Source organism: Trachymyrmex septentrionalis, unplaced genomic scaffold, assembly GCF_001594115.1.
Source record: "Trachymyrmex septentrionalis isolate Tsep2-gDNA-1 unplaced genomic scaffold, Tsep1.0 scaffold116, whole genome shotgun sequence".
Taxonomy (NCBI): Eukaryota; Metazoa; Arthropoda; class Insecta; order Hymenoptera; family Formicidae; genus Trachymyrmex; species Trachymyrmex septentrionalis.
The window spans coordinates 5,259-23,247 of record NW_017304289.1 but is presented as its reverse complement, the minus strand read 5'-3'; the positions used below and the strand labels follow the sequence as shown (position 1 = coordinate 23,247).

At 32.0% G+C, this 17,989-nt stretch overlaps 2 protein-coding genes across 6 annotated transcripts; one reads left to right on the top strand and one right to left on the bottom strand.

Moving 5' to 3' along the window:
* The first annotated feature begins 5,153 nt into the window (after positions 1-5,153).
* Positions 5,154-11,894, top strand: LOC108754253 (lactoylglutathione lyase). 4 transcript variants are annotated; one of them, XM_018496471.1, is made up of 12 exons: positions 5,379-5,622; positions 7,133-7,276; positions 7,624-7,919; positions 8,024-8,091; positions 8,234-8,413; positions 9,776-9,959; positions 10,036-10,425; positions 10,508-10,789; positions 10,909-11,032; positions 11,113-11,401; positions 11,494-11,711; positions 11,784-11,894. In XM_018496471.1, the coding sequence occupies exons 3-12, from the start codon at positions 7,624-7,626 to the stop codon at positions 11,874-11,876; spliced, it is 2,124 nt and encodes a 707-aa protein (XP_018351973.1). In that variant the 5' UTR covers positions 5,379-5,622; positions 7,133-7,276; the 3' UTR covers positions 11,877-11,894. The 4 variants fall into 4 exon arrangements, with proteins under 4 accessions (XP_018351960.1, XP_018351973.1, XP_018351952.1 ...); XM_018496458.1 differs by lacking the exons at positions 5,379-5,622; positions 9,776-9,959; positions 10,036-10,425; ... (3 more) ...; positions 11,494-11,711; positions 11,784-11,894 and adding an exon at positions 5,154-5,365 and having other exon boundaries at positions 8,234-8,577; XM_018496464.1 differs by lacking the exons at positions 5,379-5,622; positions 9,776-9,959; positions 10,036-10,425; ... (3 more) ...; positions 11,494-11,711; positions 11,784-11,894 and adding an exon at positions 5,643-6,129 and having other exon boundaries at positions 8,234-8,577.
* Positions 11,895-12,233: 339 nt separating this feature from the next.
* LOC108754241 (TFIIH basal transcription factor complex helicase XPD subunit) lies at positions 12,234-17,656 on the bottom strand. Of its 2 annotated transcripts, XM_018496437.1 has the most exons (13): positions 17,563-17,656; positions 17,386-17,485; positions 17,063-17,317; positions 16,761-16,994; positions 16,546-16,669; positions 16,372-16,468; positions 15,167-15,300; positions 14,558-15,087; positions 14,303-14,478; positions 13,953-14,232; positions 12,658-12,768; positions 12,468-12,566; positions 12,234-12,374 (listed from the first exon to the last, which is right to left on the bottom strand). In XM_018496437.1, the coding sequence occupies exons 1-13, from the start codon at positions 17,565-17,567 to the stop codon at positions 12,240-12,242; spliced, it is 2,280 nt and encodes a 759-aa protein (XP_018351939.1). In that variant the 5' UTR covers positions 17,568-17,656; the 3' UTR covers positions 12,234-12,239. The 2 variants fall into 2 exon arrangements, with proteins under 2 accessions (XP_018351939.1, XP_018351930.1); XM_018496428.1 differs by lacking the exon at positions 17,563-17,656 and having other exon boundaries at positions 17,386-17,535.
* Positions 17,657-17,989: the final 333 nt, after the last annotated feature.

Below are 17,989 nucleotides of genomic sequence, written 5' to 3'. Positions count from 1 at the left end.
GATTTTTCACCGAGTTTTGATGATTTGATAGGTATGCAATTCTGAACACTTTGAAAGTATTCTCTGTTGAATATTTTACGTTATATATTACTTTTGTACCATTGAAACTATTAAACTATTCTTAAGAAATAGGCGAATGTCTGCAATAATATATTCGACATTACAAATATAAAACATTGTTATGAAATATATTTTAATATGGAAATATGTTTCAGCAAAATAATACTTTACAATCTGATCCGATATTGAATCTCTTTTTGATTTATTAATAACTATAATATCTGAAAATGATCAATTATACGTAATCCAAAACGAAATAAATTATATGTTTGCAGCCATAATAAAATGTCGAATTAATAATATGTAGAAATAAATATGATTTAATTTCTCTTCAAAACAAGAAAATAGTTTTCGGTTCATTTGATCTATTCTATCGATTGCGACATATTTGATCTGTTTTCTATAGCTGAACTAGTGTACACTTTTGGAACCTAAAGTAAGATGGGTACGTTTGATATTTGGCGAAAGCAAAAATTAAAGAGTTCTAGTGCAATCTAGGACAAGAACAAAAAAAGGATTTGTTATTGAATAATATTTAAATATAACATATTGCATTCATTGTTTATTTTCTCGCTTCTAATGTCACAATTTCGGATAGCAATAGTGAAGCATTAAATATTAAAATGGAAAACTTTGCATTAAAATAATTAAAAGTCGATTTAATTTAATTAATGTTAAATGAAAACGATATTTCGTGCTGGAATAATTCGACATAAACATACCATACCATTTAAGAATAATTCTTTGACACCAATGAAAAATATCAAGTTTTAAGAAAACTTACATTTGTTGTGCCGATATTTCACGACACGGTTCGTGGATCTACAAAAAACTTCGGGAGATAACAATAAATGGCTGTTATATTTATATTTGATAAAAACATATTTAGTTTTCTTACACTTAACACCAGTGGTTATTTTATTACATTTTCACTTAGCACTATTCACGTCGCAGTAAGTACTGTTACAATTTCGATTAGGCGACGGGTAAAGTAACGCGATAAGTTTCTTTCAAATTTCTGACCGACGACCACCTTCGCGATTGGACTTATATAGTTTGATTTTCGCGTTCGTGGCGCATTCGTCACTTGTGCAATTAACACTTGTGACACATTTTTTTTCCTGAAACCAGAATTACAAGTGTCTAGAGGATTCTTTTTAAATATGGATACATAAGTTTGTTTTAGTTTTTTAAATGCTTTTGAACTCTTTCGTGCAATTTGATTAAATTTGAATAAAAAATTGTAATTATAATTTTATACTTTTCCTACAAAATGCTTAGAATATTCCTTCTACGGTGTCATGATCGAAAAATATTCCAATTTTATAGGAAAGGTATAAAATATAATTACAATTTTTTATTGAAATTTGTTCAAATTGCACGAAAAAGGGTTCAAAAAAATTTGGAAAACTAAAACAAACTTATATATTCATATTTGAAAAATCTTTTAAACACTTGTAGTTTTGGAAAAAAATGCAAGTTTTCTCAAAAGTTGACATTTTTCATTGGTGTCAAAGAATTATTCTTAAATGGTATGTTTATGTCAAGTTATTCCAGCAGGAAATATCGTTTTTGTTTAACATTAATTAAATTAAATCAACTTTTAATTATTTTAATGCAAAGTTTTCCATTTTAACATTTAATGCTTCACTATTGCTATCCGAAATTATGATATTAGAAACGAGAAGTAGTTGAAACTTGTACGGTAATATGCTTTCGGCTGTTTTTTTAAAAATTTGTATGTTTATGGTTCCGTATCTTAACAAAAATCATATTGTTATACAGGGTGGGCCACAAGTTTGAATACATCCAAATATCTCATAAAAAATGCATTTTAGAAGAAAATGTTTCTTACAAAAGTTGTAAGGCTTACAATGACGCATTCAACGATAGTAATTATTTGACCTAGGATGGCGTTGTCAAGGTCAGGTCAAGATCAATATAAATTTTTTTAATAGAATCCTTTCTTTTTCATTACATATTCTTGTTTATCTCGAGAGCTTTCCAAAACATTATAATTAAGTTCATTTTCATTAAGTACTTTACGAGTTATAAGGCTTGAAAGTTACAATACTCCCGACATTAGCATTACGCAAGGTGTCCAACCGACGGTTAAAACCTGTTTACATTCATTTTATCAGGGAACAGTAATGCGCGACAGCATTTTGCGGTTACAGATTTTGGGCCGTCATGTCTTCTCTCAGGTTCGACTTTATTTAGCGATTCAGCTAGGATGCACTGGTGCATATAGAGACCGTCGTACAATAGCTGCGTTCGGCAATGCAAATCTGAGGCGTCGGACTGCTCTTTTTCTACAATGCACGTGACATATGCTATAATATAAAAGCATTTCAACGCCTCAGATTTGTATTACCGAACGCAGCTAATGAATAGCGATTTCGGCTGGGATGCACTAGTGCACATAAAGTTGCCATACACAATTGCCATAAAAATGTATTAAAAACAGATTAAATCGTACAATCCCCAATATATTTGGTGATTATTCAGAAGACGCTCCTCACTTTTAATTTCATGAAACGAAAAAATCTGACAGTTAAATGCTGTGCCTAGTCCCATGAAGCGAGATATTTATCGTTAAAATTAACGACTATTTAGATTAGAAAATCTGTTATAGGCCGGTATTCATAGTTGATTCTTATTTCAAGACCATCTTAAGTAATGTCTTACGCTAATGTAGCTCTCTGATTGGTTCGTGACTTCTTAAGACCATATTTAAGACGGTTTTGAATATAAGATCTGATTATGAATACCTGGTCACGAAATAGTGTGATGCGAGCATGCGCTGCGGTTACGTTTTCATAACATTTTGTACTCTCAAAATATTATATCCACACATTCCGAATTCCAAATGGATTTTTATTGCCTCTAAAAAGACTACCTTTACATCCCACTGTTTTATGAGTTAGAAATATTTCAAGCGGACAATGTCTAGACTGCAACTTCTAGACGATTAGGCCCAGAGAGTAGGATATGTTATTTTTTTTGATTCGAGGCGGCTATGCTATCCACACACTGTTCACATGGGTTATTAAGGAGCAAAAAAGTTAACAAAAAAAGTTTACGAATTTAACAATTGTTCTATTCCAAATAAATAATAACCCAAAAAAGGAAGTGAAAATCGGTCACCTCAAACCGGATCGATTTCTTGAAAATTGTGAATGATGCAAACAGTCGAAAATGGCAAATGGAGACTTCTTTGGAAACTTCTTAATTTTCTTGGGGTGGTCGTTCCATCTTTTGGTAAATTTTACCTGTTAGGTAAATCTGGCATTTCGCGTATGTGATTGGGTAATTTTGGTTACTTACTCAATAGGTAAAATTTACTAAAAGGTGAAACAACCGGTCCTTAATACTAAGATCACTTGACATAGCATACCCACGTTTAAATAATATAAGATTTCGACTATTACCCTCTTCTTTAATTCTTTTTATTTTAAGAAATTTTATATTAATATATCCAGGGGCAGAATGAACCTTTTATCTTTTATTTATATCTAATATTTTCCACAGGGGCCCCTCAATTGACTTAACTATAATTTTTTCTCTCTATATTGCAGGAATATTTTCTATTATGAAAGTAATTAATTTTATCTCCATAATTTTTAATATACATCAAAAAATTATATCTATAGATAAAATCCCACTATTAGTTTGATCATTTTAATTACCGCCATTCTACTTCTTCTTTCTCTCCCAGTACTTGCCGGAGCATTACCATATTACTAACAGATCTAAATCTAAATACATCATTCTTTGATCCATCTAAAGGTAGAGATTCTATTTTATACCAACACTTATTTTGATTTTTCGGACATAAAAGAAGAATTCTGAAGTTTATATCGGAGTGTATAAAGAGTGTAGCGAAACTACTCTTCTTCTTTTTTTTCTTCTGGCCGAGATTTCCGATTTCTTGTAGAAATCACAGTACCACGCTTCTAAGTAAAGATTACTGGGCTGAAAAAGGCCAGTCAGATCAACGCAACATTTTAATAAAACTACCCTTCAAATACTGAATATTTGCGATCATGATACCACGCAATCAGTATTATTACCGACGAGATAGTATTAAAGATCGACATCCTTACGAGAATTCGCATCCTTGTGAATATTGAAGTAATTAAGAGTTAAAAACTGATAATATTGTAGTAATTTTATGATTTATTAGTTTAGTAGACGTATTTATGCACTTAGAACTCAATAATACTCGATTTTTCTTTAAAATTGTAATTTCAGTGTTATCAAAGTTTCATTATCAACGGAGATGATAACTGCAGAGAAAAAATTGTAATTTTTCTGCAATAGATAGGATATTATAGCTTTACAAGTATGCATATTTATTTATGGAACATTTATGTAATAAAAAATTATAAATTTAATAATGTATAAGCCAAATATTTATGATAATAATAGCAAATTTATATCAATTGTCGATAATGTCAGCATTCTTTAATTATCTCCGGGCTCTTGGGGCCCTTTCTATACCGCCGAAAATTTACCCAGGGTTGACGGTCTAATAGTATCTCATCGGTAATATTATAGATCGGTAATGAGATTCGCACTTCGTGAATCCCGTGTTCGCCTGAACATACACTGCCGTGGTGGTAAGAATTAACAGTCTACAATGGTCTTAATATGCATCAGTGCACATTGGTGTTCCCAGCCAAAATCGCTATTTTATTAAATAAAAATATTATAGAGCAATTATTACCAACATCGGATAATTTATCGACAGTCGATAATTTATCAACGCTAGATAAACGCATTTTTTATTTATAATTACATGCAACCGTATATTATATAACATAATTTAAAAAAATATAAAACATAATTTTAAACAATCTTTTCTTCTAAACTTTGAATTTTAGTTCCAATCGCACGATACTGTCCGTGTTGTCTCTTCGGTGAGACTTATCTTGTACATATAAATTGTAGAATTGTATTAAGTAAATATTGCCGTTAGGTGACAGTAGTTGTACGTGTCAAAAATAAGTAATATTTTTAACTTTTTTTCGTTTTCAGTAAAAAGCCAACGTTTGCACTGGCTATTTTTCACGTACTTTAATCGTGTACAAGAATTTTGCATTTCTATAAATCCAATTGAAAGATATTAAAAAATGGCAAAATGTCGATAATTTGCTTTGACTTTAGGATCACTTGGGATCACGTATCTTAATTGCAATGTATGTGAACGTGAAGCTGTCACGTCGTCAAAAGTGCTTTACGATAACATTGTTTTTTTTAAATATAATCACAGTCACGACACCGGTCAATATCTAGGTACAAGGTACGATGCGCATGCTTAGTGTATATACGCCCAAAATTGGTGTAACTTGATGTGGAAGACATTTTATGACGCCGAGCGTATGCGCATGCTATATATAGATCGTTGCCGACATTAAGCGTCTGTACTTGGTATACGACATACGTAGCACGTAGCTGTACTCTCATCGGGCTCTCAAGTCTCATCTCGCGTTTACTCGCGTGACATTTTTCCTCGTGTGTACGGCGTTACCAGTTACTCTGGCGTCTTTCGAGGAAGAGGTAAGTGAGTGGAATTAATGTTCGTCTACGTGCAGAAGACGCGTCGACGAACGTCGACGATAAAAGCGATGACGCAGCCGGAATTGTGTGCGACCGAGTTCTCGCGAGAGATATACTTCGCAGCAGGATTCCGAGGAACGATCGAAAAGATGGTTCTACGCTGTGATCTGGATGCTGCGTGTCAAGTATAGGCTGCCAAGTTGGACATGCCGTTGATATGTATCGCTGACAATTGCCCATGATTCTTACAGCCAATTTGAATTCGCCATATGGCGGTGAGCGAATATTGATGCCGGGAATAGGCGCGTCCTTGAATGGCGGCGATGGTTTATCTGTAAACTCTTCGGCCCGGAAATAATCGCGGCAGTCGATAAATCCTTAAAACGTGACAAAAGCAACAAAGCAGTGTCTGTATTGCGTCGGTGTGAAACAATATATAGTTTAACAATGGGAGCTACATAATAGAACAGTAACTTTTGTTCACATGCAAACAAAAGAAGAAAAAGTGTAATATATATGTAATTCTGTATAGTTTTAATTTTATTATATATTTATATACATATATATGTATATAGAGTGTCCGGTAATGCCTGAATTATCTTTCGTAAGTAGGTACAGCGAATTAAACTGATAGTGTCAGTCTTGAAATGAAAAGTCTTGTACTTGGCAATTTTCCCAATAGTTATGAGAAATTAATCTCTAAAAATCATCGAATTCATCTACTGCTAGACGCTAAGTTGCAGTTGCGCGGCAAAATACAATGGCCAGCCACGTTGTTTAGTGCGCTGGAGGGGGGGAAGGGAGGGAGTTGTGTTTACTACAAGCAGCAATGCCGACACTTATTACGTTTACACGGCACGCTTTACGCCGAAGTTATAACATCGATGTTATGAAACTGGCTAATCACAGTCATTCCATTCTTCAGAGGAATAGTTATGAGGAATAGTTATTGGTCACAGTTTCATAACATCGATGTTGTAACTTTGGCTTAAAGCGTGCCGTGTAACAGAGGTCATTGCTGGCAATGACAACCCGGGGAGCGAAAAAAAACATTCCCCTTGTTGGACGGTCATATCTCGCAGTGTGTTTGCGATCTTATTAATTTCTTGTTAACTATTTTATCAAAATTGCAAAATTATGTATGGAACTTTGATTCAGTTCGCTACAGTATTTATTTATGAGATGATCCAGTTATTATCAGATACCTTATATATATATTACACAGTTACAAAACAAAAATTATATATGTTTTACTTATACAAAATTATACATGACGCAATATTATTTAAGATATATATTGTTAAATTTTATATTGGTAAAATTATACAGAACAAAAATATGCAGTCTTTTTCAAAAAAAGAAAAATGACTGATCAAATTAATGGTTTGAACTTTATTGTGAGCATAGTGATCGTAAAAGTATGAAATATGTTTGAAAACAAATATAATGTATGATTTGGCAGATTTGTTTTGCAAATTATTACGAGTTTTATTAACTTGAAATTTTGCAGGTTACTTCCACCTTATCATTTCCGGTCTTGCGGTAATACTGACTTCCGACTCCTGCATTAGAGATAATAATTAGATGATAGCAGATTATATGTGTGCAACACTATATATATACTTGTATAATCATATATCACTTGGCCAGTAATGTAAGAAACTAAAATAATATAAATAGTCATACAAGAAATTATTCAAATGGTACATTAAATTAAGTTAAAAAGATATAGCAAAGTGATTCAAATTTCAATTAACTTAATTAATTATTAACTTGCATCCAGTAATACTTTCAATATTTCATTAAAATTTGGATAAAATTATAATTTCTGTTGCTTAATATACAAAAAGAAATTAGAGATTAGAGATGATAAATTATATAGTTAAAAATTTTACTATAAAATAATCGTTAGTTTATATAAAACAAATTTATTGCCGTTTAAGTTAATCGTTTTAGCCGAAATTATTATGAAAGGATAATGATACGTCTCTTGAATTACAGATGGGTGAGCCGTTGGGTTTGAGCAGCAGCGAAGTTCGCAAACTTTGTAAAACTCCAGACCCTTCAACAAATGGGTATATAATGCAGCAGACAATGTTCCGTATAAAAGATCCAAGAATCACCCTACCTTTCTATACTGAAGTTCTCGGAATGACCTTGCTGCAAAAGCTTGACTTTCCAGAAATGCAATTCTCCTTATATTTCCTTGGATACGAGGACCAGAATGAAATACCACTTGATCGTAGAGAAAGTATTGAATGGACATTCCGTAGAAAAGCGGTCATAGAGTTAACTCAGTAAGTTTAAAATATATGATATTTTTGAAGATTTTACTTTGTGAGAATTTATGAAAGTTAATGTATTTTTATTTAATTTTATAGAAAATTAATGTATGTTTTAGCAATTGGGGGTCAGAAACAGATCCTGATGTAAAATATTACAATGGAAATATAGATCCCAAAGGATTTGGTAAGAAAATTGTAAAATACATTAACTATTCTTAAAGTTGTTATTTAAGCTATATAAATAAAATTAAAATATATAAAGAAGGAACTAAAATTTTTATAATTTTACAAATATCACGCATTTTTCTTCCTCTCTTGAAACACAGGTCATATTGGAATAGCAGTACCTGATGTTAACAAAGCGTGTCAAAGATTCGAGATGTATGGCGTTGAATTTGTGAAGAAACCAAATGATGGTAAAATGAAGGGGATTGCCTTCATTAAAGACCCTGATGGTTACTGGATCGAAATCCTACATGGCGCTAACATTGCCAATTATATGTTAGGTGCTTAAATATATCTTGCGTCGGAGCAATAAGTCCTTAAATTTAATGTAATTCAATGTAATTCAATGAAATTCAATGTAATTCATTGTATTGGATGTAATGTTCTACTATGTAATCAACAATCGGAGATTACTATCAAACTCGATATATATTACATATATACATATATAATATATATATAAATATATAAATATATATACATATATATTATATAGACTCAGTATAGATGTGAGAAACCAGAATCATATATAAGTTAACGCGAGTGAAAATGATACGTATTTATGCACACTATATATCTTTTAGCACATAATTGTATATTTTTTTTATATTATATTATGTTATATGTGTAGAGTATGTAACAGAATTCTCGACAAATAAAATCAAAATATTTATTTTTCGTTTCCAAATGATCTAGATTTTATTGTACATTTATCTAATAATATTAAGTCGATACTTAATTAAAAAGAACAATTACGTTGTGTATATTATGAAAAAAGCAAAAATATTTCTTGAAAATTAAACTTGATTCAAATTATAAGCACATTGCAAAAAAATGTAGATATATCTCGATTTCAGACGCATATATGTATACAGTACACACGTTGATGGTTGCTACACATCGAACGCGAAAACTCATCAGTGGCCTAATTTCTACCGAGGATTTAAACCGGATCAGAATGTAAGAACCAACCAACTACAGTCAAGTATTCCCTTGTTATAGTTGAATTACAGGGGAAAGCTCAACTGTAGTTGGTTGATTCTTACATTCTGATCTGGTTTAAACCCTCGGTGGAAACTAGGTCAGTTATCGCGTAACAAAATGTGCCGCGGTAGCCAATAAGCTTATAACTTCTAACATGTTCATTGGCTACCGCGTCGCATTTTGCCGCGCGGCAAACGTTTCCGCGTCTAATGTGCAGAAGCCATTATATACATATATGATAGATGACACAAGCGCGGGCGGTGTATGGGTAGTGGTGTCTTTACAGCGAAGTTTTCGCGAAATACAAGGGGAAGAGGCAGCGAATCACTGTATATAATTCATCTCGTTCTGATATTTTGTTCCGATATTACTTTTCATACTCCCTGATATTCACGTGTTTCTCGCGCGCAGCGATATCGCGCGATTTTGCTTCTTCCATATTTCCTCAATGTGCGTTTCTGAATTAGAGGTTAAGCTGTCAGCCGCAATCTGAAACAATTTGTATTTCCCGATAGGTACGTTTTATTAACAAAATTCTTACGTATTAACATCTCTGCATGTCGTGATTAATTTGTCGAGTTTACTCGTCGTCACAATTAAAGGACTACACTCCCTCATATTCCTTCAATGCAGGATGATTGTCATTCTAATATTTTTAGGTATGGTAGAGGATAGAAAGTATGAGATTCCAAGCCGTATCGAGTGCGACGGATATCGAGGTACATTGAAATACGTCGGACCCGTTGGAAACACGAAGGGAGAGTGGTTGGGAATAGATTGGGACGATTCAACTCGTGGCAAACACAATGGCACTTACGAAGGTGTAGAGTATTTTCAAGCCAGGTAAAATGAAGCAATTGATAACATTTTTTCTGCAACGACACTAGCAATAATCTATAATTTGCATATAATTTTCAAGACATTCCACATCGGGCTCTTTCATACGACCATGCAAAGCCAAATTTGGGATATCTTGTCCACAAGCCATCAAAATGCGTTATGGATTAATCGACGATGAATTAGCAGGCATAGACAGGGACGAAGTATCGACTTTAAGGAAAGAAATGAACGCGCCGTTTTTAGAACTTGTTGGCTTCTCCAAAGTGAACAAAAAGCAGAGCAAGTTTGACCAACTAAAAATAGTGTGGTTGAGGGAACAATGTGTATCCAATGCAGGAGAGCCACAAGAATTGGAAGAATTATGTCCTAATTTGGAAGAACTGGATTTATCTAGAAATTTGATAAACTCATGGAAAATTGTAGCAAATATATGTTCCCAATTTCGTTCTCTGATGCGTCTTAATGTTAGGTGAGTAAGAAAGTAATTAGATAATGTTAGAAGTATCGATATACTACCAGTATAAGAAAAATTTGTTTTATTATTTTCACAGTGAAAATCATCTGCCTATAGAAGATATGACAGCATTAAAAGATTCATTTTCCACAGTTAAGCATTTAACTATAGCTAGAATGAATTATAACTGGTTTGATATTCGACAATGTATATTTATGTTTCCGTTGATCGAAGAACTTTCAGTTTCTTTTAATATTGTTATGACTATAGACGATATGACTTGTGCAAATACTAATTTAATGAAAATAGTTACATTAATACTTGAAGGAAATTTAATATCAAGTTGGGATGAGATACTTAAACTAGGTTCCCTTCCATGGTAAGTTGCATTACAAAATATTTAGTTGTTCTCTTTTTTTTTGTTTTTATTCAATTCCTTTATTTTTTAAAAAGCATGAAATTTATGTTTTATATAACTAAGAGAAATTCTCTTTACAGCTTAGAATATCTTAATTTGAATTTAAACAAAATAGATAGAATTAGATTTCCATCATCAACAGATAAGACTGCTTTATTTCCTATTCTACGTCAACTACATATTTCGGAAAATCACATATCAGAGGTAATAAATTTTCATAGGTAGTATCAATCGAAAAAATATATTTTTTGCATTTATACAGTTAAAATTTCTGACAATTTTAGTGGCAATCCATTAGCGAATTAGATAAATTATCAAACCTGGAAGATTTAAAATTCAGAGGAAATCCCATTTTGGAGAACGAAACAATAGAGACTGCTCGACAATTGATAATTGCAAGAATTGCGAAATTAAAGATCTTAAATGGTACAGAGATACTTCATAACGAAAGGAGAGGTGCCGAGTATGATTATTTAAAATTGTATTTACCATTGTGGTTAGAAACAGAAAGTAATTTGGAGAAAAGAACATCTTTTATAAATGAACATCCACAATATCCTATTTTAGTCGATAGTATGTATAAAGTTTATTTTTTACACCAAAGAATTAAACAAAATTTAATTACGATTTCTTGTGTAAAATAAAAATCTATTTTACACTTTCAGAATATGGAATTGCGGATATTCCTTCGGCTAAGCCAAAAGTAGAAATGATTTCAAATGTGATAACCGTGGAATTTGTATGCCCGGATGATCCGCGTCAACCTAGAGGAATTAAGAGAAAGTTACTTAAAGATATGGAAGTTCAAAAAATGATTGGGCTTGCTCAAAGACTTTTTAAAACTGGTGGGAAAATTCCGGCTCTTTCGTTTATCCCACGTAATGTAAGTTTAATGTTATACAAAAAATTATACTTATTAATCGATGATACAAATAATATTATTGTAACATTTCAGCTGTCGAACGATGAAATCTCATTGGATAAACCTTTGCAAGAACTTAGTTACTATTCAATACAGGACGGTGATCAAATTCTTGTGAGGTGGTGATACATCGAATAAATTACATTTATAAATATACGACTGTATTTTCTACGCTGTTAAAAAAGTCCATTCTATAATACTTTGTTATTAACATTTTTTTAATTGCATCGCATGCATTCTTAATGAACCTTGCTGAGATTGTGGAACCTGGTAATGTAAGCTTAAGTTAACGAGATAAATACTCTTGCCGCTATTGGAAAAAGTATATCTTATATTTTACATTCCTTATAATACAGTTGCAATCGAAAGTACAAATTATAAATAGGCCTTTGTACAAGAAGCTGCATATGAAATATATTTTCTGTAAATGACACAGATCATTTTGCCTAAGTAAAACGGATTGCTCAGCTTGGTGCCAATGTTGTACTATCAATTTTGCTGAGCCTTTTGTTCAATCTTGGCAGCCTCTTCTTTCTCAAGTTGTTCTCTCGTCAATAATGACAATCCAAGTTGGTTCTCACGCGTGAATGGCTGTGCCATTTGTCGTAACCATCTTTTACTGATCTGAAAATTGTAAATAAACATTATTACTAGATAAATTGTCAAATTTTAATCACTAATCACAGTACCTGCTACCAAACGAAACATTAATATTACCTGTATAGCTTCTTCGGTTGATAAGTTGCATAAGCTATCATTCAAATGTTCCTGTATCCATTTCGGTAATTTGCTTCGTTTATCTATTCTTGAAAATCTCTACATTGATGAAAGTATGGAAATGTCATTATATTACAAAATGCAAAAATATTTTTGTAAATACGACGGATTGTTCTTAAAAAAAATATACCTTATCTGCAAACACCATGATACCGTAATCCGTTTTCCCTCTGATCGCACGTCCTACGCATTGTGCGGCGTGTCTCATGGCATCAAAAGTTAAGAAATCGTTTTCTCGAATCTGGGAAAACATTACAGAAAAAAAATAACGATAAATAAAGGGCAAAGTAAGAGTCAAACACATTTCTTTAAAAAAGTCATACAATTAAAAGAATAAATTACAAATAGAGAAAAGTAAAATTGAAAAAATATATAATAAAATAAAGTAAAATAAAAACTTAGTTTAAATACAGCTTAAATAAGTTACAAGTTTCGGCTACTGAATTGAGCCCTCTTTAGACATTAACTTATCGAAAAAAATAGCAGTACAAAATTAATTGTCGGAAATGTTTGCATATTCATTATAATTACAGTTAAGGTGAGTCTTGGTAGAACTCGACATTATTCACGATACGATTGATATTAAAAAGCAGAAAAATAACTTAAATTTACAAACTGACACTGAAGGTCTTCACAAGGCATATATACCTATTGTAAATAAGGTTTGACTTTTCGATACTGACAGTCCGTCTCTTTTCTCAGTCCGTAATTGTATCCGTATCACCGAGCGTACATAATAATCGATACACAATGTCCGTCTTACACATCTGCGTTCCACTTAACTTTATATATTCTAATGATTTTTCATACCTATATGGACACACTTTTTTGAATAATTTACATATGATTTTTGGTGAGTTTTAATTACTTATTAGAATTCCGGTATGTTAATTTAGTTGCGTTTATTTTTTGTAAGAAGTCTTTTTATCTTTTTTATTAACTAGAACTTTTCCAAGAGATGTGAAACACATTTGACTGTTCAATCGTAAATAATATCGAGTTTTACATCAAGACTCGCCCGAACTGTGATTATAATGAATATGCGATCATTTCCGACAATTAATTTTATACTGCGATTTTTTTCGATAAGTTACTGTCTGAAGAGGGCTCAATCTGGTAGCCGAAACTTGTAATTTATTTAAGCTGTATTTAAACTGAGTTTTTATTTTATTTTATTTTATTATATATTTTTTCAATTTTACTTTTCTCTATTTGTAATTTATTCTTTTAATTGTGTTAATTTTTTAAAGAAATGTGTTTGACTCTTACTTTGCCCTTTATTTATTGTTATTTATTTGTATAGGAAGAGTCCTTCAATCTATTAAATGTTTTGATTACAGAACGCATGCACGCGCGCACGCACACACGCACGCATGCACATATTCAAGTAAGCAGAAGTGTTTTACGATGGTTTTATGAATTTACTTGAAACTGATCTCTGAGATATTCCAAACGCGCCTTCAAGATACGTGACTGTGTGTACACGTAAGGTATGCCAAACATCAGCACAGCTCTGCCCAAATGGTGATCAAAGTCGACGCCTTCGGATACTTTTCCACGAGCCACTGAGAGTAAAACAGCTCCTCTACCGTTCTCGCAAGCTTTTATGTAATTGATCAGAGCTAGACTGGTTTCCGCCGAATCCTGAGTTTCGATGAACAATAATTTATGTCTCTGAAGTTGATCCACAACTCCTTGATCATACCTATGGCATTTATAAATTATTATGAAATTTCAGCGTGATATATTTTATTTATAAACATATATGTACATACCATGCGGCTACTACGGATTCCATATATAAATATGACGTAAAAAAGCAGACTAAGCCGTCGGGCACTGTCGCAGCAAATTCGACTAACAATTGACCATAATTTCTTATAACAGCCACATCCTCTCGTGTTTCGTATTTTGATGAAATGGCAACTTGATCGTTACCTTTAGCAACGATCTGATTTTGAGAAAGCATAAACAGATAAAGTATTAACAAAACATTAAATCATTTATCTTCAATATTTTTTTTAACTTACCATGGGTAAAAGACATGGTCTAGCTAATGTCATTGTAAACGACGACATTATAACCGGATGAAAGTTTAAAACTTTGGGATACATATCCAATGGGGACAACGTCCCGGAAGTTATTACCACGGACTGGAATCTATCGAATATGGGTTTGATAGCAATGGAAGAATCTAAACAGCTAAAATGTAAAATTGGATTTAATACTGTTGGCGTTTTATCGTCGAATGGTTCCACTATAATTGTGAAGCCGTGCGTGTATGTGGAGACTAATGTCGCAAGATGCGTCACTAGGATTATCGGAGAGAAATCTGTTAGATCTGTTATCTCCATAGTGCGTAAGAGGGACGCTAATCTTTGGGCACAAAATCGCAACGGTTTTCGTTCAATAGCGACCTTCGCTTGGATATCCTTAAGAAATGCTGCGGGTGATTCTTGTACGACGTGTTGAACACGCAAGCGAGTTTTTAAGTATTCAACGAATCGTTTCAAAAAGCTAACAAAATGCTCGGCATTTCTTATGTTACCGGGAATGACTTCTGTAAAAAAAATTTTAATGAAAATTGTTTAAACATTTTACATGTATGAGATGTATTTTTAAAATACAATTTTTTTAACCTTCAAATATTTCGTTCGGTAAAATAGGGTTGGCTAAGATGACATCAGTTTCTCTCTGGAATTGAGCATCTCTCAGACCTTCGACCAATCTTTCGTACTCTTCTTTTAATTTATTTACATCCTCTTGTCTCATTCTGTATCAAAATACAATAATCTCTTATAAATCCTAAAACATTATATGCAAGAAATATTGGATAGGACTGTTTTTCCAGAACGAGGAAAAATTTAGGCTATAGTACTAATTGAAAAAGATATGATGTATAAGATATATATATAATAGAGAGCATACAGCCACAACACAATAGATGTTAACAAATCATATATTTAAAATTCACAAATAAATAAGTAGACGTTTCGGTCAAAATTTGATTCATCAGTACAAACGAGATGACAAAAAATAAAAAGCTTACAAAATAGATTTTAATTAAGAAAAAATCGCTAGTCCGAAGGTGTTACAATAATATCAAAATAAAATTACATAAAAAAATTACTAAAAAGAAATTACATAAAATTAAAAACGTAATGCTCGCAAGTTCATAGATGGTGAAATAATTTCTTCAATCGCTTGTGGTATGAATTTACAGCGTGAATAAAAATCAAGAGAATTAAATATAACAATGTTTCAATCTTCTGATATAAATCTCTGTTACGATTTCTGTTTTCTTAAGAAGAACAACTTTGTGTGGAAATACGGAATTTCCAAGTTCTATATATTTATAATATATTATGCTATTTATATTGGACAGAATTTTTTTTATTCCTTTCCCACCCAAAATTCCATGAGAATAATATCATTTCTCTAATTAAAACTCTCCAACAAAACGGATATCCATCTAAATTTTTATTCACAACAATTAACAATAGGATAAAAACTCTGTCTTTAAAAAAGAATTTTGAAATGATTAAAGAACATAATGTTACTACTAACTCGGATTCCTCTAGTATTACTAAAAAGTTTTTTACCATTCCTTATTTCAAAAAAAATTTCTGAAAAATTTAAATTCTTTACAAAAAAATTTGACTTTTGTATTGATGATGGTCAAATCTTGACCGAAACGTCTACTTATTTATTTGTGAATTTTAAATATATGACTTGCGTTAACATCTATTGTTGTGACTGTATGCTCTCTATTATTTATATTTTGTAATTGTTTAGCCACCTTCGAACATTTTAAATTTGATATATAAGATTTTGAAATACTTACTCGGCTACAGTTTTCTCCAAGAGTTGTATGTTAGCTGTACTTTTCTCCATTGTCTTTCTGTTTATCTTTACACTCATGGAATCAATGCAGACATTATCTAAAATTTATAAAAATGTAATTTTTATTGCAAATTATTTAAGTGCTGATAAACGAATGTAATGTTAATTCTTATACCAATATTATGAGCCTCATCAAAGATAACTACTGAACTCCTGCTTAACTCTTTGGATACAGTCTCAGCGATTTTTGGATCCAATAAATAATGATAACTATATACTACAATCTGTGCATGCAAGATCTAAAAGTGTTAAATATCGATTATCAATTTTATATCAACTTATTATTTAAATTGTTTATAAGAACAAATAAAGATTCCTGAAGTTTTTTACTGTAAATCTTGCAAGGAAGTATGGACACCAATTACGATCTTTTCCATATTCTTTTAAATCATCGATGGAGTAAACACCAGGAGGTATAATTTGTTCCCTGCCCTCCATATCAAACCCTTCGTAAAAATTACAAATCGGAGTAGATTCGTCATAATTATGTCTCTCTCGTACATATGATGCAGTAAGAGAATGACAACGGCCATCTACAATTTTACCTTCTCGTTCTCTACTGACCTATGCATAAAAATGCAATTCATTTTAATATGCCTATGAAAATCAATTTGTAAAACAGTTTTAATTACCTCGGGATGAATACACATATTCTTACGCGAGCTAAGAACTAGACCAACAATTTTTGGTTTGCTTTTGGTTTCTTTCTCATAATAATCTATAAGCTTCTTTAGCTCCTCTATAACTTTTTCTATCTCTGGTACTGTCCGGGAACAATAAATTAACTTTGTTATATCTAATGGATGCTCCAGCATATATGCCACAATGAGTGACAATAAAGTTATCGTTTTGCCAGTGCCTGAAGGCATCTCTAACAAACAATGTCCCTAAAGCACAGAATTTAATTACAATATTCAAAATTACAGTATCAGTGAAATGCAAAAATAAATGATACCTTGGCATCCAGACCACGTTTGAGCTCGAGCATGTATGCATACTGCTCTGGATAAATATAATCATACGGGAAATATACAATCAATCCCTCAACGCTTATCCTGTAACAGAAATGTAAGTTTATAGATAAATATATAAACGAGCAAAACATTTCATTAGATGTAATGCTCGTACTTACTTCATATTGTCGTTTACACTGTTACATGCGCATGTATACTATTTATATATTTACAGGCTATATTTAAATGTCGATAATTATTTAAAATCGCTTCCTCAGTTCAAATTTTAATAAAAATATATTCATACAATTCACTCAAAACAAAAGAATCTGGCAGAAAAACGCGGCAGTTTTTTTGCCTTTTTCTGCTTTGCAAAACAAGTTATTAAGCGTTAAAGAACTTTATTTTGTTTGAACTCTTCAGTTGGAGGTGAAGTCAGGTGTCTTCTACTCCTCCGCGCAGTATTTCGACACAAATTTTAAGCGGTTAAAGTTCGAAACTTTAAAGGTTAAGATATCATTTAAATCCCAGACACAATGGGCGAATTCAAGACGGCAAAGCGACTAGGCATGCTTATCGAGTGATTGTATATGATTGATTGGATCT